The following is a 25,011-nucleotide window of genomic DNA, read 5'->3' as shown; positions in this document are numbered from 1 at the left end:
TCTCAACTCACAGACCTGAATCATCAAAAGAAACCTTGCACAAATTCGTGCAAGGTCTCAAATCACCCAGAAAATCATTCCTACTATCTCCTGCATCCACGATCCCTGCTGAACTCTTTCCTTTTTCACCAGTCAAATTTGAAATCCCTAAATCTGAACCCTAAGACTCAAAGGTGAAATGTCAAATCTTCGGATTTCTCTCAATGTGTTGTTAAATCCATGGCATGCATGGCGTTTCTTCATCATCACCACTGTCATTCTTTGTCCAGAGGTCAAGTGCAATGACCTCTAGACATTGAGGTCTTACCCGGCGGTTCCTTGCCTTCAAACGGTCGATCTTCACCCAGGTAAAAACATACTTCATTATTTTCTTTCTATCTCCTTAGATTTTCCCTAATCTTGCTTGCATCACCACTCCTATGTCATCTTCCACTACCTATGCTTGAATCTGAAATCCTAAGCCATTAAATGGCACTATAAATAGAGCCTTGAATGCTCTTACCAACCAGACCTACCAGACCTAAAAAGAGTCAAAAATCTCATACGAATATAAAAAAATCATTAAGATTTAGAAGCCTAGTCTCTCTATGATTAATCTTTACTTCTCATGTTTTTCGGAGTTCTTTCACCGCTCAAACGATTGAAGCTTTGGTTTTCATATGGCTAAGTTAAATTCTATTTGGTTTGCTGCCCTAGAAAAGTTCAGTGCACCTCCACCCTTCCTCTTCTGACTGTTTTATTCGAATATCATGAACATGTTTCTATCTTTCAATTAACGATTTTCGTTTATGATGTTTGTCATTAGTCTATAACTGTTTATTCTGGTTCATAATGACCTGTTGTTAATATGTGGTTAGCTATTATGTTTTCATGTATCTTTAATCAATGTTGATTGAGTTGTTATGTGACCTTGATGATTTCTATTATGTATCGATCAACTTGTACGATTAAGTTACTTATCATGCCTAAATGACTTCTTATATTTGCCCAGACTCCAGATTTTCCTTAATGTTCTGTTGTGATCTTTATTTTTTCTTTATTCTGTTATTCTATATTTGAGGTTATTGTTTGATGACTCTAACTAGAACATACATGAATGCACATAGTTTAATCCTTCATCACTTAGTTGAAGCATGTGAAGTTTAAGTGTTCAAAATATTTTCTTTCTTTACATAAGTGTTTGTTAACTTTTAAGAAGCCTTTGAGTCATTACTATGAAAGTCTTATATCTATGTTTAACTGTTAGTTACATCTCTAAGTCTCTTTGTATGAAACAGTCTCACTAAGGTGAACTTTTATGAACATTAGTAACCATTCTGCATGTGTGCTGTTATGATCAAGTTATCTCTCATAAAATAGGTTATAGTCATGTCTGCAATAGTTGAATGTTAACTGTTTTATAAGTTGGATACAACTCCATCAGGTTTAGATGTTAATCTTTAGTGTGTATAGCTGAGTTAAGCTTGCTTAGTATAATATCCCACTGTCTTTAACCCCCTTTATGATATTTTTGACTTGATCTTATAATGAGTGAAACACATCATATTTTTGTAAGATCATAGACTTAATTGAAATATCTACGTGTAGTTGAATGAAAGTGTTGCATGTACCTCTGTTTATCTTTCATGATTTTATACTTCCGTACACTGTCTTGAAACTGCACTCGGTTCTCTCTTTCCCTGTTAATCTGAACTGAATCTGGTCTGTGAACCCTAAGAGAAACTTCTTATTGCTACTTCTTGGACATAATAGTTTGCCTACTTCATAATGAGATTAATACTCCTATAAAAGGGTGGTTCTGTCATCAATTTCAAGGTTAAGTAAGACTGATAGTCTGTGATCCTGTTAAACATTCTTAGATGTTCCTTTTGAATCTACAAACCTGTATTCATGTTCAAAGTTCTGATTATACTCTGGTATCTCTAATAACACCAGTAGAGGTTTCTAAGTATGACTGTTTGTCTGAATCTTTGTTGATGCTTTCAAAAGTTCCAAGTAGTATTGTTAACCTACGTGTAAGTTAGTGACAAGACCTGAGTTAAACCAATATGTGATTAGTCTGCTAGGGCAAAGGCATCTGTATTTCTGGGTTGTTGCATATCTGAGTTGTATGCTCTTTATCTATCCTTAAGAAGTGTGATCCCAAGTTTTTGGTTCTTTAGCAGTAACATTATAGTGTTCCTGCCTCTATGTGTATTTGGAACTTGACCTTCAGACATGTCTAATGTGGTAATCATTCACTTAGTATTGGAAACATAATTATGAAAAAAAATGAAACTGTTTTTGTGCTCCTTATTGTTTTCTATTAAGAAAGGAGTATACTTCTGTAGTATGGTGTGTTATGGTAATTGATTTGCATTGAAAGTGCCTCATTAGCACTTAAACCTATAGGGAAGAATGAGTCGTTAGTGATTAGGGGTATTTAGGAATAAAGTTTAACTCTTGGTTGGGTTACTCTCCCCCAGCACAAGCATTGCCCTGGGCCTTGATGTTACATCCCACATTTTCGTACAATAAAATTTCGTCATAAGTTAATCGAGGCAAGTTCGGGAATGAAATTATTTCGTGATTATAAGCATTATGCTATTTTAAACAAGTGATGAGTAAATTGGTGAAGGTGAGAGGGTAAGCAAATCAAAAAAAGTAAATTTTCGTCAAAGTTTGACATGTTGGGATAAAATACTGCCCGAGCTAAAATACCCGGTATTTTATGGACTAGTACCATACAAGGTACCATATGACTATGATAATAAGGTGTATAAAGTATATCAAAAGTGAGTAGTATTTTATGTAATTTAAAATAATTCTTAACTATGTGGGTAATCGGTTAATTATTGGACTAGTGGGGGAATTAATGAATTAATTAAGGAAAAAGGTGATAATTGGATAAGTGAGGAGGCATTCGTGGCAGCACCCCTCAAAATCCCATGATGACTCTTTAGGTCATAGTATGTAGCAACATTAAAGATATGAGACTTGGCATTCATTTAAGAAAGAAAAGCCACAATAAGTCTTAGAAATGTAAGAATCTTATCCATTCTTAAGAATGTAAGTTGCATGTGATAAGAATTCAAGGATTCTTAACGTATGGAATTCATATGAATTCTTTACAAGGATTAGATCTACGTGATTTTGCTTCAGCAAATTATTTTATCTAAAATTATACTTCGTAATAGCAATCGGATTTTGCGATTCTAAGGGGAGTACGGTGCAACCTTTTCCAAGAACATCATACGAAATTTTCCCTACTCCATGTATGTTAAGGATATGGTTCTGGATAGTTTTTGCAATTTAAAACATGAATTATTGACAAAGGAAGTGCTATATATTAATACTTGTTTTATCTTCGTAAAATGCCTTTATGCCTCTTAGAAAAATGGAGAAGTATGCAAAGATTATGTACGAATGTGTGTAGTATTATCTTCTTCCAGTCAAGAGAGCAGAGAATTTATATATACAGTATTATAGTATTTTCATTACCATCGAGCTATAATCGATGGACAGGCCCCTATTGGGCAACCTCTGATCAGATGTAAGTTATATACCAAGCCTACTGTGGTTGAGCGCCTATGAGCGAGCCCAGTTGGCCGAGATACAGAGCCTAGTATGACCGAGCGCCTATGAGCGAGCCTACTACAGCAGAGCTGTTATATATATACCGAGCCTTATAAGGCCGGACAACTATTTTACTTACTTTATTGAGAGAGTGGAGTCACTATCAGTAGGTAAGCATATCTTCAGATTATCATTGACTTCCAGTTGTTTTAGTTATTATATTATTAGTTCAGTTTCAGCTTTCAGTATAGTGCCTTACATACTCGGTACATTATTTCATACTGACGTCTCTTTTGCCTGGGGACGCTGTGTTTCATGCCCGCAGTTCTCGATAGACAGGTCGAGAGTCCTCCAAGTAGACGATCAGCTCAGCAAAAGATATTGGTGCCCTCCATTTGCTCCGGAGTTGCTTGTTTGGTCAGTATGATTTACATGTGTATGATTTGGTATGGCGGAACTCTGTCCCGACCTTTATGACAATTATGTACTCTTAGAGGCTTGTAGACATATGTCGTGTACGTAAAAAATTATACGGCCTTTTCGGCCTATGTTTTGAGTTTATAAATAATGATGTTGGCCTATTAGGCTCGTATGTCACGTGTATATGATAATGCAATAAGAAAGATATATTACGTTGGTACTCGGTTGAGTAAGGTACCGGGTGCCCATCGCGGCCCATCGGTTTCGTGTGGTAGAGCTTAGTTGTAAGAACTCAATTTCCTAAACTCTATCCTATTCATAATACAACGATGCCTACATTCAGAAAGACGGTTGGTAAGAGATATAGCTGTGGAAGAGTTGAGTCAGAGGGACTCGATTTTTGCATCATGCTTATGATGGATAAACATGAGGTATTCAGCAGATCATGTCTGCACTAAAACGTGTAAGCCTCTTGATAAGGAGCCTTAAGGCAAGAATATTTATCCACCTTTATGGTGAAAGACAATGAGAGATTCAGAAGATAAATACAAGTTTCAAGGAGTAAAAGAAGCAAGATGAAGAAAGGTACGAAGTACCCTGTTAATAAAGATTATCATTATTTACCATTCAGGAAGGAAGATATAAGCATTTTGAGTTACCTTCAATTATAACAGAGGCATGTATAATTGGCCACACCCATCTCATTTATGCCCTATGGAAGCTAACAGAAGCACTATAAGAGAAGGACAGATATCAAGATCCGGCTGGGTTAGAGTGACCCAAAATGGTGGATGGATGTTTGCGTTAGTTAGCATTTCCGAAGGATAATGTGCTGATGGATCTCCTTGTGAGACACCTAGATGGTGCACTTTAAAATAGTATAGCTAGATATGAGTGCTATAAATATAGGCACCGGAAGCCTGGAAAGGATAAATATTATCTTAGTATGACTCCCGTCCCTAGTAGAGAGATAATTCTAGGCAACCCGAAGAGTCAGTGGATGGAGCAAAGGGGAGCTAAATGTGGAGCTGGAGAAGACTTTGTTCTTCGCGATCGTGGATCGTGTTATGGTGGTCTGGTTGTTCTTCGCATATGCATGGTAGGGGTCGCGAATGTGATGTGTTAGCTGGGCTGGCCTGGAGTGAAAGTTTCTTAACACAATCGCGTATGGACAGTCACGATCGCGGAAGAAGAACATCTGAGGCTGGAAGATTTGTCCTTCGCGTTTGGGTGGAGCCGGGCTCGCGATCGCTTGGGCGTGGCAGGCTGGGTGTCGCGATCGCAAGTGGGGCCTCGCATTCGCGGAGAAGGATTTATGGGCAAGGCTAATTTGGCCTTCGTGATCGCGAGGGTGCTTCCGCGATTGCGAAGAGAGACGTCTGGGCAGTGTATAAGATTGCAAATCAGGACTTAGCTCATTTTATCTCATTTCTCTCATTAGAATCGATTTTAGGGCAATTTTGGAGAGGCATTTTCTTTATCTATCACAAGGTAAATGATTCCTATTCATTGTGAGCTAAATATATGGATTTAAACATAAAAATTGGTAGAAATTGTAGGATTTTGAAAGAAAACCTAGAAATGGTATTTTTGAGTTTTGACCACGAAATTGGACATAAAGTTGAGAATAAATTATATATTTGAGTCTGTGATGCTATGGATAATATTTATCTTCGATAATTTTTGGTATCGAAGCTCATGGGCCTGGGGATTGACTTTGTTGATTTTTCATGTACAGTTGGAAATTGTTTTGTAATTTATTAAATTACGAGTCTTTGAGTATATTTTGACTAGCTTGCACGTTCTTTGACTAGTTTTTTGGATCGTTTAGCATTGGTTTGAGGTGTTAGAGAGGCGTTGGAGCCGGTTATCAGATTTCAGAATGAGGTAAGTCTCTTGTCTAACCTTGTAAGAGAAAATTTACCCATATATGTGCTATATTTTTTATATGGTACATATTATCGGAGCTACACACGTATGATGTGACGAGTATCGGTGAGTATGCTAGATTCTTGATTATATTCGGGTATACATAGACTGACATCATGCTTTAATAGTACTACTTGAGTTATTCTAGCATGTTTAAATGCTTTAATTTATGTTTTGCCTAAGACTAGACTTGCATAGAGTATCGAACTTTGCTATTCTAGAACTTGGCGCGTTACTTGATTAGTTGCGGAAATTATACTTCCTTTTACAGGTTCTCCTGCGTTGTACGTATTTGTCTGAAAGTTTCTTGAATTTCATAACTCGCACATATATTCGTGAATAAGGCTAGTAACCCGTCAAAAGTTTTACTATTCTTATGGGATCGGGCTTAACACCTCAGCAGTTTCATTATGGGATCGAGTCGTTCACCTCGCAGTATTATGAGATGTATCTATGGATCGGGTTGTACGCTCTCGGTAGTGTACGCTCAGTATTATGGGATCGGGTCGTATGATTATGGCGTGATATTGTACCATCACTCTTATGGGATCAGGTTGTTTTCCTCGGCAGATTCGATAGAGAGTTAGTGTACCTATGAGTCTTCCTGACTTGAGATTTGACATTTTATTTGTTACTGATCATTTTGTATTCCATTTGGGGTAGTATCCAGTATTTGAGGACTTCGTATTTACTCTTATACTGAGGATCGTGTTATATGCATGTATCTGTTTTGTTATTTTTACTTGCTATGATTCATACCTGTCTATTTTATTGTTCTTTAATTATTCGGCCACTGATAAGTGTCGATGTCGATCTCTCGTCACTACTTTTTTGAGGTTAGGCTAGATACTTACTAGGTACGCGTTGATTTACGTACTCATATTATACTTCTGTACTAATTGTATAGGTATTGAGACAGGTCATTTGGTGGTCGTACCGGCGCGTCGGCATAGCTGCTAAGGAGACTTTGTGGTGAGCTGCTCTCTATGTTACGATCGACAGGACATGGAGTCTCGTCCTATTCATTTACTGTGTTCAGTTCATTTTCTATTCCAGACAGTTATTGTAGTAGTATTGTGTATTCTAATGCTCATGCACTTGTAAGACCGGGTTTTGGGATTCAGATTCTTGTTCTTGGTTGTATTCTATTATGATCTCTGGATTTATATTTTTAGCACGTTCGAACATTTAATATAATATCAGTATTTACTATCAAAATGAACGATACGGTTATTTATTTCATTATTTGCTTCGAGATGCATTTTTAGTTATCTATCGGCGCGTTGATTTAATTGTTGGCTTGCCTAACGGTAGTGTTGGGCGACATCACGGCCTTTGGTGGGAATTGGACCGTGACACGGTCAAACTTATGAACTCTCCAAACATATTCCAAGTTGTTCTGGTGTATGTGCACGGGGAGTCTAGGCTCCTCCCCCGGCCTGTGAGGTAACTGGAGCAACAGGGATCATACCCGCTTGAGCCAAAATCGTATACACGCTCAAAATCTGAGCCAAAGTCTCCTGATTACTATACGAACATATTGGGACCATGAAATTACTAATCCGAGGTCTTTTACTCAAAAGTCAAAGCTTGGTCAACTCATACAACTTAAGCTTCCAAAAATAAAACTAAGTGTTCAAATCATTCTCAAACCTTCACAAAGCCCAACTAACTAATTTCACAAGTCACAAAATAACAAACACACATATGGGAAGCATCAAATAAGGAAAACGTAGCTCAAATGTATAGAACGACCGGCCCGATCGTTACATCTAGGCAGATTGCTTTGTTTAAAAGCTTCTTGATCTTTAATTACTCTTATTCATGTTACACGTATTGTTGTTCACTTTCAATCCAACATAAACTAATATTTAAATTCAGTCAAACTTATGTGAGTATTAACAATGCGCATGTGGAACTATTAACCAAACTCTGCATAAATTATGTAGATACAAGACCATCTTCGAAGCATTGGAATCCATATTTTGCTTGGCGCGATTACAAGATCGATGAAGCTGAAAGCAGGATTCAGAATTTGAGAATAAGATTGAAAGTTCACGTACGTGGCCAACCAAAAATTCTAGAGTATTACTTACAATGGCAGCTGTATATGGAAGGGGTGGGTTCATCTGAGCTCATGCTCTTCTTCCTAATTATGTATAGCACTACTATTTTTTGTTTTAATTATTTACTTTTATTTGTATGTGTGAACCTAAGCTCAAACAACACTTTGATGCAGCGGTAACTGAGTGAATCATTTTTTCCAAGTTAGGGGTTCTTGCTTAATTATACTTCTTTGTTTATTTTATTTTCTTTTATTTTTTCTTGGCTACCATTTTGTTTTACCTCTTTTTATATTTGCTTTTTTGGTTATTATTTGAATTTCAAAATACCAAAAAATAAAATACTAATTTTCAAACACCCTCTTTCTATTGGAATCTTCAAGAGCCCTCCCTCGAATCTTGACATTGTTCTTCAACAAATTAGCAAATTGTCGAAGGCTTTAAGATCAAAGGTTGCACCTCTTCCCAATTTTTTTTATCAATCTCTCTCCTTGTTATTATTTCCTAAATTATTCTTTTATTTAGAAAGTCTAAGCTAAGAGGTTTAATGTTTCATATTCACATAGCATTGTGAAAATATTTTATGCAGTTATTGATTTGCAACTTTAAGATCCTAATAATTATTTTGATGTAGTGACTATAGATTTACTTCTTGTTCCGACTATTAAGTTCGATTGATTTATTTTTCTAATTTTTACAAGAACAAATAGATAAAGTTGGCTGAGTTTTATCCTAGTACGTTAGGTGAAAACAAGCTTAACGAACTCAGCTTCCAAGATATTTCATTGTCTATACTCAAAAGTGTGATAACGAGGTTCTAATTAAACTTGAATTAGGGAATAAAGTATCTTATTAGAGTAATGGTAGAGACAGAACTAGATCAGACCTGATCACTTGTTTATTTACTAGTATAGCTGCTTTGATTTTACCTTGCTATCGCATGCATGGAAAGAGTATTCTCACTAATGAAGCACATAAAAAATAATAATTTACGTAATAGAATGGACAAGAATTTCTGACTGGTTGTTTATTTTGCTATATAAAGCATAAGGTATTCAATGATGCTATTATTTATTATTATTAAAGTATAAAAACTCGTCGAGGACAATTATAAAGTGAATGATGCTCTTTTGTTATAACAATATTAACTATAGTTAACTCGTCAACTTGTTATCACCGTAAAAATTATATAACCAAACCAAAAGTTTATAATGATAAACACATCCTATTAAAATTCTAGATACGCCTCTAATTACTCATAGGAAACTTTATGCTAGAATTACTTTCATTGACGCGGCCAACAAAATGCGCATGAGTTGCTATAAAAACATTCTTGTGCATCATTTTCTTTTAAACTTTTTTTTTGGTTTTTTTCTTTTCAAAAAATTATGCTCTAGTTGTTTAAAACATTTCCTATCTGCAGACTGTTGCCCAAAAGAAACAGAACGGATACAGAAAGATTCATATAGCATATTCCAACCAATAACACAAAATTTGCAAAAGAAAAATTACTAGTTAAGCAAAAGTAGAGCAAAAAGAAGCAAACGAACTTGGTCAGTTAGTGATGCTGTTAGGAACACCCCTACCAGTTACACCAGGACCTAATGATGAGGGTATAAGCAGCTCATAGGGAGCAGTACCAGCACCACACCGGTTTATAAGAGTTGCATCCTCATTTCTCTCTTTTATAGTCTGCTCAATCTCCACCAATCTTGCAGAGAATCGTTCATACATTTCTATTACTTGTTGATCATTGTTTAAGAAGCTGTGAAGCTGTTGCAGCTGAGGCAAGTATTCCTCGTCTGGAGAATGTGTCGACACAGCATCTTGAACGGCTAACAACTTGGTTGCCTGAAATTGAGTAGGCAAAGATGACAGAAACATTTGTTCGGGGTCAAGAAGAAATTGCTTGTAGTCAGGCTCTTCTTCTTGAGGAATGAGTTTCCGCATTAAGGTGGGACGATGCAGCACGTAGCCCCCCAACGGATACTGTCCGAAGTTTATAGCTGCATGGTTACCAGAAACAACCCAAATCATTGTGGTAAGTATGCCAGATAAGTCTTCTTTAGTAATAAGGTTTGGCCACCAAGGCTCATCTTTCTTATCAGGGTGTCCCTTGTTCTTGATCTCATTCCACCACCCTTGGAGCTCAACATCGGAAGTGACAGAATCAGGCTCAGAATAATAGTGCTCCACATACGACTCCACAAGTTCTTTTATTGCAGAATATAAGAGAAGGCCATCTGCTGCATAAGGGTAGTCTTCAATTACAAGTTTCACTCCACATGGTGCTGCTGGATCTTCCACAGCCATGCCCCTGGTCATTATGTTGCTTAATTATCAGAAGAAAGTAAAAAAACGTACAGACGGCAGTGATTTATGGGATTTCACAATGCATTAGCTAGAGTAATTACAAATATAAGAGCATATTTCTACTGCAAAATGAGAAGTGCTCTGGCGGTATTCCTACCTCAGGTTCATTTTTCATATCAGATTTCAGGTCTAGAATGCAGAGAAAACCCAGTAATTTCAAGAATCAACTTGCAGGACATGAAAATATATGAGCAGTTTACCTTTTAACCAAATCAGCAGGCAATGCTTCCATATCGAATCGCCATAGGTTCTGGTAGGCAGCAGAGCTTAGCTCCACCCCATACTTCCCTGCGCAGTCGAGAGCCTCAACAATTCCATTTGCACTTATAAAGGTTTTCCTAGAAAAAGCATTGACTTGCAATGTGTAGCGCATATGAGGATGCAGCAGCTTGTAAATTGGGTGCATAGAACTTAATTGCCTATGGGTGGCAATAATGTATGGTTCTGCACATGCATGGATTCTCATCCTGCAACATTTGGTACACATCTGGTTATGCATATCGAACTTCACTTGATTTGACATCAAAATGTATATTCTCTAAGCACTCTAGTTTGAACACAAGCCTATTTATCAATAAATGCAATTTCCGCGATGCCCCTCAACAGCAAAACTCACTAGTCCAGAAGAGTATAGCGCAGTTAATCGTGACAAAAGGTGCAGGGCAGGGGCGGCTCAACAGATTTCGGGGCCTAAGGCGAAACCATATTGGGAGGCCCTTAATCCCAATATAATCTCACTAGTGGAGTCTTGGGAGGGTAGTTTGCACGCAGACCTTACCCCTACCCTGGAGTAGAGAGGTTGTTTCCGTTAGCCCTCGACTCCCCCCTCCAAAAACTCCCCAACTTGCTCTTAGGGTGACTCGAACTCACAACCTCTTAGTTGCAAGTGGAGGATGCTCACCAATAGAACAACTTACTCTTGTCAAATATACTAATTAATGAGGGAAGAAAATTATCATAATTTATAAATTTATTGTATAAAATAACCTCAATCAAGTAACAAAAAGTATATTGTAACACTTTTTTTATTCTAATTATTTATATAAATAATATAATATATAATAGTAACAATAATAATAAAAATTTAAAATAAATTTGGGGGCCTAAGGCAATGGCCTCACTGCCCAAAGCCTTAGAACCGCCCCTGGTGCAAGGTTGGGTGTGCTTGTGTGAAAATACTCTTACATTATTAGATACGTAATATGGTGTTATCAATTGTAGTCAGTTTTATAAGAAAAACTAGCAAACTTAGACTGAAATAAGAAAAGAAACTATTAATTTGTGAATAGGACTTAACTCTTACCAATGATTAACCATTTGAAAAATGGTTGCGTCATTGGAGCAAACATGCGCTTTAGCTAGCTTCCAAAGCCAACTAGTTGTAGCATCATGGCCAGGAGTGAATATGCGATTGGTCCTTGGTGAAGCAGGAGTTGGAGGAAGTGAGAGTTCAATAATAACTGGTCTTAAAATACCTGTTGGCGTGTAGAAAAGAACTGCTCTGGAAGCATAAGCTTTGATCCCGGACAAGGAGTTTATATTCTCAATAAATGGAAGAAACATGTCATGGTGATCAAGTATGAACAGTCTCTTGTTCTCAATAGCCTGCACAAAAAATTTGATGCAGGATTCATATAAATAATCAATCCTCAAAACTTTAACTTTCAACATTATTTGTACAAAGGGACACTGTCTTCAAGAATTGGCATTATTATGGAAGCTCTCGGACCATTTTGCAGTCTCCAGGCATATAACAAGAAAGGCACACGAAAGCACGTTTTTGTATGACCATACTTCCATAAGATGCTTATGACTGGAATTACATATAGTGATATCAATATTACGACTAAAACTACCATGAAATGAAACTCCAGAAAAAGATATGTCCCCTCTCATTAAGGAAGAAAACGATTTCCATATGCATTAACAAACAATTCACGACAACGAAACAAGAAACAGAGAGAGCTAGTGAGAGAGAGAGAGACGAAAAGAAAAAAGTAAGTGTCTCAAATATTAGGGGAAGGAAATTTTTGTCTCAACTCCTAATCATAACAGTTATCCTGGCGTCAAAATAGGATTACAAACCTAACAAGCCAGAAACATTATCAGAAGAAATTGTATATCAGACCAAGAGATTTGTCATAGGACCAACTTGATTTATTTTGGATGGGATATTCAATCCCTTGCCCTGCAGCAGAGACCAGTTAGATCAACCTGTGAATTCTGCCAACTGCGATAACATAATAATACTGAAGCTTCTAGCAGAAGCGTAGGTAGTATGTCAAGTGCTAGAAAATGAGCTCATCCCCCACCCCCCTCCTTTTCTTTCCAAGTTACTCATGTAATGGATTGTTTACCCTCCCTTTGTCTTCCTTCATTTTAACCAACAAAAGGTCCACTGAATTCCTACCACTATATTCTAAAAAATAGTTTAGCCAAAGCTTGTAGAAAGTGGGAAGATGAGGTGTTTTAGGGGTGGGCTAAAATGAATTGCTTGAAAAAGTGGAAAGAGAACCAGAATCAAGGGCCAGGTTGGCTACATTTGGTTCAGAGGTCGGAGTGTAATAAACTAAGGAGAAGGAATGCGAGTTGGTAATGATGAACAAAGTGAAGCTTACTTTTGCAACAAGAAATTCAGCGTGGAAGTTCATACAACATGGCAGTAGGAGTGTTAGTTTGGGAGTTACTTATGAAAGAACGTTAGTCTGCAAATTATTGTGTAAGATAATCTAGTTTGGGAAAAGCAAAAGGCTTTCAAATTCTGAAGAGCATAACAAGAAAGATCGATGAAAGAAGATTGAAATTCCTTGTATGCAATACATGGTAGGAGTAGTTCTTTAAGTACATGATCTCTATGTTAACTTCAGTTTGCAGGCTGAAAAAGATGGTAGTGTAAACTTCAAAAGAAATGATTACCTCCTCAATTTTCATTCCATTTAGCTCTGGTTCTATTAGGGCCTTTGTAATTGCTGACTCAGGAGGACCATAAATTTGTGGATCCAGTTTACTGAGAATTGGAAGTTCCTGTGAGGAAAAGTGAGGCATGTCACAGTGCAGTAGCAGACTCCCACAATTCTTCTTTTAAATTTATTGTTACCTTAAGTAGTTCGATGTTAACAGGGTTAACCCCTGCCAAAGTCTGGCGTGCAAATTCATGGTCTCGTAGCCAAGCAAATCTATCTCCTGCAGACAGATACAAAAGTTAACTAGTGAAACTTGACAGCATATTTCCAAAAAGCAAACCAAAATCGATTTTGGAACATTAATAGTTGACTCGGATTTAGGACAAGAGATAATGCAACAAAACTATCAATATATTCAGTCTTTGGATTAGAGAAAAAGAAAGTAAGAAATGCCTTACTCCTGATGACAGGAATCTCGAACTTGAGCAATCTTTCACCAGCAAAAAGTATTTGGTTGATCAAACTCTCCTTTTGATTTTCATCTTTTGAGGAAAGACCATCAATATATAGTTTGTCTATGTCTGTAAAGCTGTTGAAGGGAATATTTGGACTCAAGAATTTAGCAACAATAGCTGGTATCAGGTTGTGCATGAGACCGTTCCACCTTTTGGCAGAAAGTGTATCCTCCTTAATTTCCTCAAAGGCTTCATCTCTAGGAACATAAACTGGATGAGGTGATTCTGCTATACTCTCTGCACATGGATCTGCTCACATTCACAGACTAGAAACGTTAGCGAGTGTATTAGTCTCAAAAATGCTTAGGCAGCTATGCTCATCCAATTACATTAGCAAGTGTGTTAGTCTCAAAAATGCTTAGGTAGTTATAAGCAGAACTAGTAAACTTGGTCTACCCAAAGAAAATCCTGTTCAATTTGACTCAACTAAGCCGTAAGGCCTAAACAACACTGTAGAATTATGAAAGAAAAGCTAAAAGCTACCTGTTTTAGTTGGAGATCTTCCAGTTCGGCAACGCCTAGGATAAGGTCTCTCCTCACCACCAAATACAGGCCGAGACAGATCATTGCTTTTGTCAGGATTGCCCAAATCATTATAAAGTGCATAGTCATAGACGCGTTCATGTCTTTTCCTTTCACCATTTCCATTACCACGAATCTTCAGCAAGTCTTCACGACGAAGAACCCTTATGCCAGGGGCCGTTTGGTGCGGTAGATATGCCTGTCATAAAATGGAAGCATTTCTGATGAAGCATCATACATTAAGCTAACAAGAATATAGTAAGAAAACCTCGTCATAAACCTGATTTCTGAAGATAATTCTACTATCCGGATCGTCCTTCCAAGAATGAATCCATGTATTCGCAGGAAAGGTTATTGGACCTTCACCAAAACCATGAATTACAATTTGCACTAAGTGCACCTCTTTGTCATGGAAATTGGTGAGGATGATAGCTCCAGGACGACGAAAATCACTTGGCACTATGAAGTTAGCAGTGTATTCAACTATAGACGGGTTATCTGATGCCTTGGGCAACCAACTCCCAGCATAACATTCTAAAATTTTCCCTGATTTGGTATCTGTAAACAATAAAGACTCAAATGTTATGCTTGCAGTTACTGAAACTTATATACAGCACCAACATCTTTCTTATATTAGGAATTGCACAACTCTAAGAAAAGAACAGCAAGTATTTACTGCAATGGCCCACTAATCAACTAGCTACTAAATGCAAATTAAACAATTTCGAATTCAAATACACACACAGATACACATTATGGTTTATCACAATATTGAGAGAGACGTATATGTAGTATATATATACTGCACATTTATGGTTTCAAATTCTGGACTAGTCTTAATATTAACAAAATTCCAACTTGGTTTAACCCTTCATATAAATTTCAGGAGAGTACTGAGTTAATTACAAATGTTGATAACTTTTGCTATGCTCTTAATCAAAAACAAAATGATGATATCCCTAAGTACCAATTTCTTTTAAAAGAGGATTCTTATGTAAATGAAATCTTGAAATTCCAATTTCTTGAAAGGGCAAACTACAATACGGGTAGAATTACCTTCCATGTGTTATGGATCATTAAACCCTTAATTAAGTTTCTCTTCATTAATCTCTATACATGAAGAATTTGAGAAGTTACAATAAATTGACCAGATTCATATGCATAATTAAAAATTGTAACTAAATAGTCACTTTCTACTGCTACTATTTAAGAACATAATATTGCCAATTCAGTGGAAATCGGTCAAGTACCTTTTTTCAAGCAAGGATGCCACAATTTAGATTTGTATATGAATAGTCATTTTTTCCTGCTACTTTGTATGTAGATATGCTCTAAACTCTTTGAGGAAGTTCAAAAATGTTAAACACGCGGTATTGTTCTTCTTGTATTTCATTATACTTATACAATTTTTTATTTTTATATCAAAGTATGTGGATCATGTTAAACTTATTTTTCATCATTTTACATGGAAGAAAGTTGTGTTAATTCCACCTACTTTGTTTCCAGGCTCTTTGTTTCGAAAGTAAGTTATCATCTCTCTCCCAGACCCATAATTTATTATTCAATTGCCTTCTATCATTTTTTTTTAGTGGAAATGATGTATGTTAATAAACGAGAATGAGTAAGTAATCATCCCTCCCACTTAATCATGGATTCACTTTAATAACTTAACTCTACAGGTTCGAATCATGGCTAGCAGTGAAGTTGTAGAGGTCGTCCGTCCTCCTAATTGTTGATAAAAGGTGATTGGCAAATTTCCTGCAATGTCATCATTAGTTTTTATTCCATTTATTTTAGTTTAAATTTTTTTTTAAATATTGTGAGTATTGAAAAAAGAAACAAAATTACACTAGGGTGCCTTTTAGTTTTTAAAAGTTTTAAGTGTGACTGTTTCTAAAATAAAATATAGCGAAAGGAATATTAGATTTCACATGTTTCATTAACAATCTATGGAATGGCTCCATTTCAATATCGATTTATATTATATGGCTCTAATGTATTACTCTCAGTATGTTATTGATCGTAGATTAGGACAAGTAACTAATTTTGTTTTTGAAATTGATTCAATGTCCGAAAATTATTTGGACAATAGCGCTATATGCAAAAGAGGGGACAATAAAAAAAATGTCCGTAGCTACAAAAGAAAAAGCAAAGGAAGAACGAGTAGTAAAATAAGCTCAGCTAGAATACACCATAGGGGAGAGTCGTCTCTTGACGATGATGCTAAGTTTAATAACAACAAAGCTGGTAGATTTGTTTTAGAACTGATTTTATCCATTTTAACTTCACTCATCTCCAGTCGATAAATAATACTTAAAAAAAAATAAAGATAGATACAGAGCATCTTAGTTGTGAAAGTGGTATTTTATTGTTTCAGTCACTGTGGGCCTTTAAAACAATCGGCACATGTATCAACGATCAAGACTATATATCAAGTGATACAATGATAAAAGTTTAAGGGAGCTTGAGTAACCTCTACATATATCAATTACATGTCATCAAATATGGTTGGTTAAATGGTGTCAATTCCAGCTTAAGGGAGCTTGAGTAACCTCTACATAAAAGTTTTCTTAGGTTTGCCGCCTAGACTTTAATTTTGGTCACTGCCATTTTTTTTTTTTGGCTAAAATATTGTGTCGTGATATCACTTTGTTTTGGTATGGTTCGACTTAGTCATGTTTTTTAATATTCTGCGAACTTTCATGTGTCGGGGTTCAAATTTGTTCCCTCAATTTCTTCAAAACTCATATAAGCTTATAAATACGTCTTTAACTTTGAATATTTTGATAATTTGTATTATGGTTAAGTCGAAATGTTATCATCAGTCTTTCACATGTTCTGTGTACAAAATAAAGTATTATCTAAATACAATTGTCGACATTTATAAAAAAAAAGGTACAACTTCTGCTGACATAGCAAAATTGTCCAGCTTTTTCTTTCTTTCCCAAATTCAACTTTCCTTGTATGAAAATAAAGGATTTTTTATTTTCAAATTTAGCCTAAGAAAATCAACTAAAGTTGTGTTTTGCAATACATTAAATAAAGAGTAGATCCAAGCATCTCTCACTTTTTAGGGCATTCCAGTAATGGAATTAATAGTAAAGTCCCTGTTAAAATTTTAAAGCCAAGAGTCCAAGGGAGATGGCAGCTCAGACGTACACATTATCAAAGATGTATACAGTATTCCTTGATTTTATTACCAATATTAATTCTCGCGTAGTCTAAACTATACAATACATCTTTCTATAGTGTGTTATAATTTTGCTTGGTAATACGCCTATTTTAAGAGAATCCTGATGCACCTCTTCTAAAAGATTCCTAATACACCTCCTTCTTTCTTCATTTTCCATCAAACTTTCTAAGCATTAAAAGTCGAGTACCACTTGTAAGGACACACGTGAACGCACGTGTCCAAAAACTAGTATATATATATATATATATATATAAGGTAAGAGATACAGTTACTAAGATTCTTCCTCCAAAGTTTTATCTCTTCTAAGTTATAAACATATTTCTGTTGCAAGAAAGCAATGGAAATTCTTTTTCCTAATTAGAGAACCGAACAAAAAAACTTTCTTTTCTTTGTGAAGAATTTTTGTAGAAAGTTGATGAGAAATGCCAGCACCATATTATTCGTCGTAGCAATTTTCTTCTCTGTATCTCAAATACAATTGTAAAAAAAGAGATTTTTATTTATCTATACAATTTTTGAAATTTATTTACCCTCAATATTGAAGTTTTAATTTAATTACAAGTTGATATATAATTTACCAATTATATACAAAATAATGTATTTGCATTGACAATGCATCTTTAGACTTCTATTAGAAAAACATCCACTGATAATTGTAGACATGATACAGAAGCAAACATCAAACCCCATGGAAAATGACAAATTTGGTGATGGAAATTAAGAGGAAGCTGGAGTCCATAAATGGGCTCTTGCAACACTATTGAGGGAGAGCGATATTACTACAAACAGAATTAGAAAAATTGATAAAAAGGGAAAAACAGAACCATGATTAAAAGTAAATTGTTTAGAATAGGACATTGATAAATAAATTCACGTGATTAGTTAAGAGTTTATACTCTATTGGCCGCCATTAAAAAGGTTCGAAATTTTGAATACGAAAATTGAATTTTGCGAATTTGTTATTTATTTGAATTGGGTATTGTTGCAAATGATAGAGAATATGAGAGAATTTGATGAAGATTCGATGTGGTTTTGGTTAGAATATAAGTTTAAAACTACAAGAAGAAGAACTAAACAAATTGTATATACTATATATGTCGGGTGTAGAAACGACATACAAAACTGTAGATAAATTGTATATAAATTGTAGTTTTTGACCGAATTTATATATATTTTGTAAAAAAAAAATTAGTTACTTTCTGTAAATAGAAAAACTTAAATAAATCGGGTAAAAAAAATTAAATTTTCGTATATATACGAAAAAATCCCAATCATAAACGGCCTACCATATAATTTGTGTTTAAAACTTGTGATTTCATTGATCACTAATTAGAATAAATCTTGAAATACTTGCATGAAGATAGATATTCCGTTTGGCCAAGCTGTCAAAAATTGCTTATTTTTAAAAGTGATTTTATTTAAAAGTCATTTTTAAAAAAGTACTTTTGTAAAGTAACAATTTGTGTTTGGCCAATTCATTCAAGTAGTGTTTTTTGCACCAAAATTATGTTTGGCTAATCTTTTCAAAAAATAATTTTAAGTATCAAATTACGAAAAAGAACCGTTTAAATTCACTTTGCAATTAGTATTATTTAAAAGAGAAAAATAAATTTGGCAAGTCTGGTTAGGCCACCCTAGACCTGTTCGAGATTGCAAGAAGAAGTACAACGGATCAATAAAGGTGCTAAAAGAAAATCTGGACATTATTTGGCATGTTGGTATACGCAGTACGGAGGGAAAGGAATATGCTCATATTTCAAGGAGGTATGGTCAAAACAGATAGCATCCGTAGAGAAATTGCATTACATATACATGCTAGAGGCAGAACATTACAGCATTGGCATTTGGCAAGGAGCCCTTCAACTTTTTTCCTTAGGCTCTACGCAAATGTAACTGTTTCTTGTTCATATTAGAATTTAGACAGAGTACTTAGACTTCAGGTTTGGTGTAATTAGGATTGTGGATGGTCAGCATCTACTAGCTTTGTAAAGATACTTTTTTGAAATGAATAGAAATTACTATTTACCAAAAAAAAAGAGAAAAATAAATTTAAATATTTATTATAAAGGAATTCCATCCAAATATAAAACATAAAACATAAAACATAAAACATAAAATAAAAATAAAAATTAAAAATCTTAATCAATATAAAATATAGTTATTTCAAAGTAATAATATTGGGGGGTTTTGGTATTACTTATTATGTACGTGATAATTTAAATATATTAAAATGCATCATTCAATATAATTTAAAAATCTACTCTTATAAATCACTATATAAAGGAAGAAATCTATTTATAGTAGAGAGAATATTCCAAAGAGGGATAGGAGAAAGAAAATAACAAAAGAGATGAAAGGTATGGTGGAAGGAAAAAGAAAAAGGAAAAGGAAAAAGTTAAATAAAAGAGGAATAATTTAAAAATATAAATTTATTATAAGGATATTTTACTCCTAAATAAATTAATTTTTTACTTCTGTTTTTGCTTTTTGAAAGAAGGTAGAATTTGTAATTTTTCTCTAAAAGGAGAAAAATTGATTCTGCTATTTCTCAAAAACACTTTTTTGTTTTGACCAAACATTTCAAATTTTTCAAAAAATTCTTTTTTTGAAGAAAAAATATTTTTGACTTTTCAAAAGTTTGGCCAAACAGCTCTCTGCATTAAACAGGAAAGAAAGGGAAATGGAAAAGTGAAAAACTTCTTAGAAAAAATATGAACAACTTCTCAAAAGAACTTGTTTTATAAGATTTTGGTCGAAATATTTTCCATTACATTTTCCAAGAAGGCAAGATAAGTGCTTTACCATTAACCTACTATTCTATCGCCAATAACGAATGATCAGTCTCATCAAGCTCATTAAATTTTGTCTTTATTTTTCTACTTTGAAACCAGAAGGTCTTTAATTCCGTAGTTTTTTGATAGGGGCCGTTTGGTTAGCTTGTAAGAAGGTTTAGTTATGACATAAAATTCTGCACAATTTTATACATTGTTTGGTTGGCTTGTAGAAAAAATTAATCATTGTTTAAAATTCAGCATTGTTTTATAAATTGTTCTGTTAATAATTTGATTTTCCTCAAAAAATAATACCTACATATGTTATGCATGAATCTATTATGTTATGCAGGATAGGAGTAAGAATGCTAGCATTAATCATACATGAAATAAACCAGCTAAAATGATAAAAACATCCTCCCTGTTTTCTGAATACTGTTGTTTTACAATGATTAACCCTTTTTAATTCAATTCTTTACCTTTCTGGTTCTTTTACGTTTTCATCCCTAACCCTAAGGCATGACAATTTCAGTTGCCAAAGAGCCAAACTCCAGAACCATTCCTTTTTCATACACCTACCACAGGATCCTAATTCCTATTTAACACAAAACCAAATCAAAAGGCACAAAGAAAAAGATAATTTTTAAGATTTATCATAAAGAGTATACTAGTAAAAGAAGCATATTTCAGAATGGAAAGGACTAATTATTAAATTCTTATGATATCAAAGATGTCTCGATCGACCTCATGATCTTCAAAATTAGTTTCTTTAATACAACATTTCAATGAGAAATAATCCCTATATTGTAATTCTTGTATTAATCTCTGCATAACTAATTCTTGCATTATTAATCTATATATAACTAATTTTTGCATAACTAATCCCTATATAATTAATCTTTCTATAATTTGTTTCCCAACTAAACAATGTCTAGTGTTACTCTAGATCAATAATGCATATAAAAGCGAGATATGACATTTCAATTGGGACAAATGTATAATAAACAAATATTAAAAATAAGACAATAAATTATTTGTACGAGTACCATGTTAACTCAAGTTGGCGTTTGACAATCTGGAAGGACAAAACTGGTTTTTTTATTTTTTGGTTGTTGTACAAAACTAGTTCATATTCTCTAAAACCTTCAACCAACCTAATGGTCGAAACAAGATGGAAAATGCTTTAGTTTGACAACCATCAAATTTAATTGTCTTAGGTTCTATTTATTTTTCTTATATATCTTGTCAAATAAGTTTCACTTGTATATAGCATGTGTCTAAAGTCTAATCTTCTCATCTTCCATTATGAAAAATATTATTGAGAGGTAAATTCTTATAAATTTGAAGGAAGAACTTTTCCTGAAATTGTATAAAATTGAAATTAAAAATACGTATATATATATATATAACAAGTTGATTAGGATGGAAAAAGCTAACCAGGGTCAATATCTTCGCTAACGAGCTGAATCAACATTGCACCACCAATTATTCCTTTTGTAATTGATTCCATCCATTCTCCAATCTTATCTGAGATCTTCCCTTTCATCTTTTTCCTTAACATAACCACTGCCTTCACATCTATTGATTCTCCTTCACTTTCTACAGTTGAAACCACCTCATCATCAACAGTACTCTCGATAACATTTCTTGTACTATTATTCGCTGCACGTATCCTTACCCAGTTACCGATGGCCATATTCCAGTACTGATCACTTGAAAACCGGGCTACCGATGATGTGGTTCGTCGACTACTCCTAGTGCTGGCAATGTCCTCGAGTCGCCGGACGATGAAGACACTTTGAATGTGTGTGCTGAGAGTGACTGGTGGTCCATGTTGAATTTTGAACATTTTATTTGAACCAGCTGTAGTATTTCAATGATATGAGCTTTAAGTAATAGGAGCAAGTGATTATGGTAGGTGCATCGTGCATATGCATGTGGAAGCTTTTATTGAAGATAGACTTTGACCATATTAAAAATTAATACGTACGTAATAAATGTTACTATCTCCGTTTATTTGGAAATAATTTTGCTTAAACTTACAATTCTATCCTTAATGAGAAATTTTTATAACCACACAAATACTCTGGGCCCTTTTTGAATTGTTTAGGACCACAAATTCGAAAAGTCTTCATTTTTTCTTAAACTCCATGCCCAGTCAAACAGGTACACATAAATTGGAAGGAAGAGGAGTAGTTAATTGTCAATGTACTGTTATGATAAAGCTTATTTAAAACGTTCTAAATTAAAAGTGTACGAAATAGACAAGTAGTACTAGCATGATTATGAAAGCTTACCTAAAAAGTAGATAAGAAAGAGAGTTAGCTGTACACTTAGGGCCTGTTTGGTTGGTTTTTCCGGAGCAGTAATCCATGTACGAAATTCAACATAATTTATTATATTGTTTGGTTGATGTATAGGTAAAATTAGAAGATGACAGGCGGATGTTAGTCAAGTGAGCACGTGGCAGTAAAGATATATAGGAGACGAGTCAGCAAATAACTGACATCGGATCTAAATATATGGTCGGTGTTGTATGAGTCCCGGTGACATCAAGACCGAAGAGAGAAAAGTTTGAAAGTAAGACACCGGTTGAAGAACGCAACATTCAAGGAGCGACCTTTACAAAGAATCTTAGCATTTACACTCAACCGTTATGCAGCTATCAAGAGGGATTTTTACTCACATTAAAGACGAGCTTGATTTGGGAATCTTGTCAACCTTAATATAGCTATCAATAGAGGAATATGTACTTATTGTAAGGACACGAATACTTGTATGAAAAAAGGCTGAACTTATTCTCTTATTCTCTTAACATTATTTTACCAAGTACTTTGTTCTAGATATTATTCTTGCTACCCGAAAAGTATAATTCAAGGACCAGGCTCGTCTCTTCTTCAATTGTTTCTAACTTTATTCAATTTTGGTCTTCATCATTTTATTTTTTTGGATTAATTTAATTCACGTGTCTATAAACCACCTTATAAATTTAACTGTATCGTTTTACCGATAAATAATTTGGCGCCCACCGTGTGGCATAGACAATTATGGTATTACTTTGATCCATTCATCTTTTACTAACGTATTTTGAAGCTTTTCTTTAGTAAAACAAAAATAGATATGGTACCTAATGATGCCAACAACTCGCTCAATGTTGGAACAAACAACGTCAATGAGCATGAGGACAATCTCTGTAGTTGAGACTAGCATGATGATTCTACCAGTGAAACTTACAATGATAGGAATGAAGCAACTCCGATCCGAGAAGGACGAAATACACGGCTTGCAAGGAGTCCTACCGCTGATAAATGATGAACCTGTGGATGATATGGTGAAAGTTTTGAGAGCACATCAAAGAAATTTCATGAATTATCTCTCTAGATAGGACATGATAATGACTGAGCTCCAGCAAGCACTATCGGTTGCCTCAAATAATTTCAAAAGAGGAGTTCGAGTCCCTCCTAGCGTGCTTGCAAACTAGACAACACAAAGAACCGGTAACATCGCTTTAAGGGATGAGTTAGGATTCAATGATAATCAAGCATGTGGTGCAGGTAGTAGGTCCGAAAATGATATCAACATAGATGATCTTTTTAAAACTGAGCTCATGAGGTTCATTAGGAAAATGAATGATCAGATGAATCAAAACACTAAAGAATTTGATGCTCGGATGGATTAGATCCCTGGGGCACCTCCGGTATTGAATGGCCCAGATTCAAAAAAGTATACTCACCTGCCATTCAAACCAAGTGCGGATCTGGAGTTGATTTTAAAAAGGTTCAAGATGCCGGATATTCCGAAGTATGATAGAACTTCGGATCCACATGAGCACATCACAATTTACAATATGGCTATAAAGGGAAATGATTTGCCTTTGCATGAGATCAAATCTGTTTAGCTAAAGAAATTTGGCAAAACCCTAATGAATGGAGCTTTAATGTGGTATTCTCTTTTACCTGAATATTCAATTGATTTTTTTTTTAAATGCTTGCAGATTCATTAATCAAAGCTCATGCTGATCAAGGAAATTCCTAGCTAGGAAGGCAGATTTATTCAGAATCACTCAAGGAGAATCTGAATTGCTTTGAAAGTTCGTGATCCTGTTCCAAAAGGAGAGGATGTTTTTGCCGGCAGAACTGGATGAATAGGCAGCAGAGGCGTTCACCAAAGACCTTAATCCTTTAAGCTCTTATGTCTCGAGAAAATTGAAGGGGAGCCTATTGGAATTTCAGGCAACTACAGGGGCACATGTCCATAATCGTTATGAATCAAAAATCATAATTAAAGATGATCAATTAAGGTTTTTGGTGTCATCCAAGGATCGTAATTACGATCAGAATCAAGAAATGTTCAAAATGATTTTGATGCAGACTAGAGATTATTTAGGAGTCATTTCCAACATTATTTATCAAATGAAAGACCTGATGGGTGTAGAGCTAAAGGTTTTCAGTCATTGGAAAGCTTCAGACTAGATAGAAGGACGAATCGTGGTTGGAGTAGTAGGACTTTACAGGATAAAGAATCATCAGGGTCTCGGGATTTAGGATATCCCCGGTTATTAGATTACAATTTCAACATTAGTCTGGTAAAGTTGGTTTCGGCTATGAGAAATATCAATGAGGCAAGTTTCCCGAAACCAATTTGATCAGATCCCAATCAAAGAGATCCTAATTTGTGGGGTGAATTCCACGGAGATATCAGTCACTCATGGCAAGAGAATCCGGGTTGAATCTAAAGACAATGAAATCACCTTCACGGAGGAAGATG

At 34.9% G+C, this 25,011-nt stretch overlaps 1 protein-coding gene across 1 annotated transcript; it reads right to left on the bottom strand.

Moving 5' to 3' along the window:
• Window positions 1-9,405: 9,405 nt before the first annotated feature.
• On the bottom strand, window positions 9,406-22,165 carry LOC107829038 (lipoxygenase 6, chloroplastic). Its single transcript, XM_016656455.2, has 9 exons — window positions 21,682-22,165; window positions 14,561-14,838; window positions 14,242-14,479; window positions 13,702-14,007; window positions 13,438-13,523; window positions 13,257-13,364; window positions 11,644-11,945; window positions 10,541-10,807; window positions 9,406-10,284 (listed from the first exon to the last, which is right to left on the bottom strand). Exons 1-9 carry the CDS (start codon window positions 22,091-22,093, stop codon window positions 9,522-9,524), a joined length of 2,760 nt encoding a protein of 919 aa, XP_016511941.1. The 5' UTR covers window positions 22,094-22,165; the 3' UTR covers window positions 9,406-9,521.
• Between the last annotated feature and the right edge of the window lie 2,846 nt (window positions 22,166-25,011).

This window comes from Nicotiana tabacum, chromosome 15, assembly GCF_000715075.1.
Source record: "Nicotiana tabacum cultivar K326 chromosome 15, ASM71507v2, whole genome shotgun sequence".
In the NCBI taxonomy this organism is placed as follows: Eukaryota; Viridiplantae; Streptophyta; class Magnoliopsida; order Solanales; family Solanaceae; genus Nicotiana; species Nicotiana tabacum.
The sequence above is the reverse complement of the archived record's forward strand: the minus strand, read 5'-3'. Positions and strand labels throughout refer to the sequence as shown.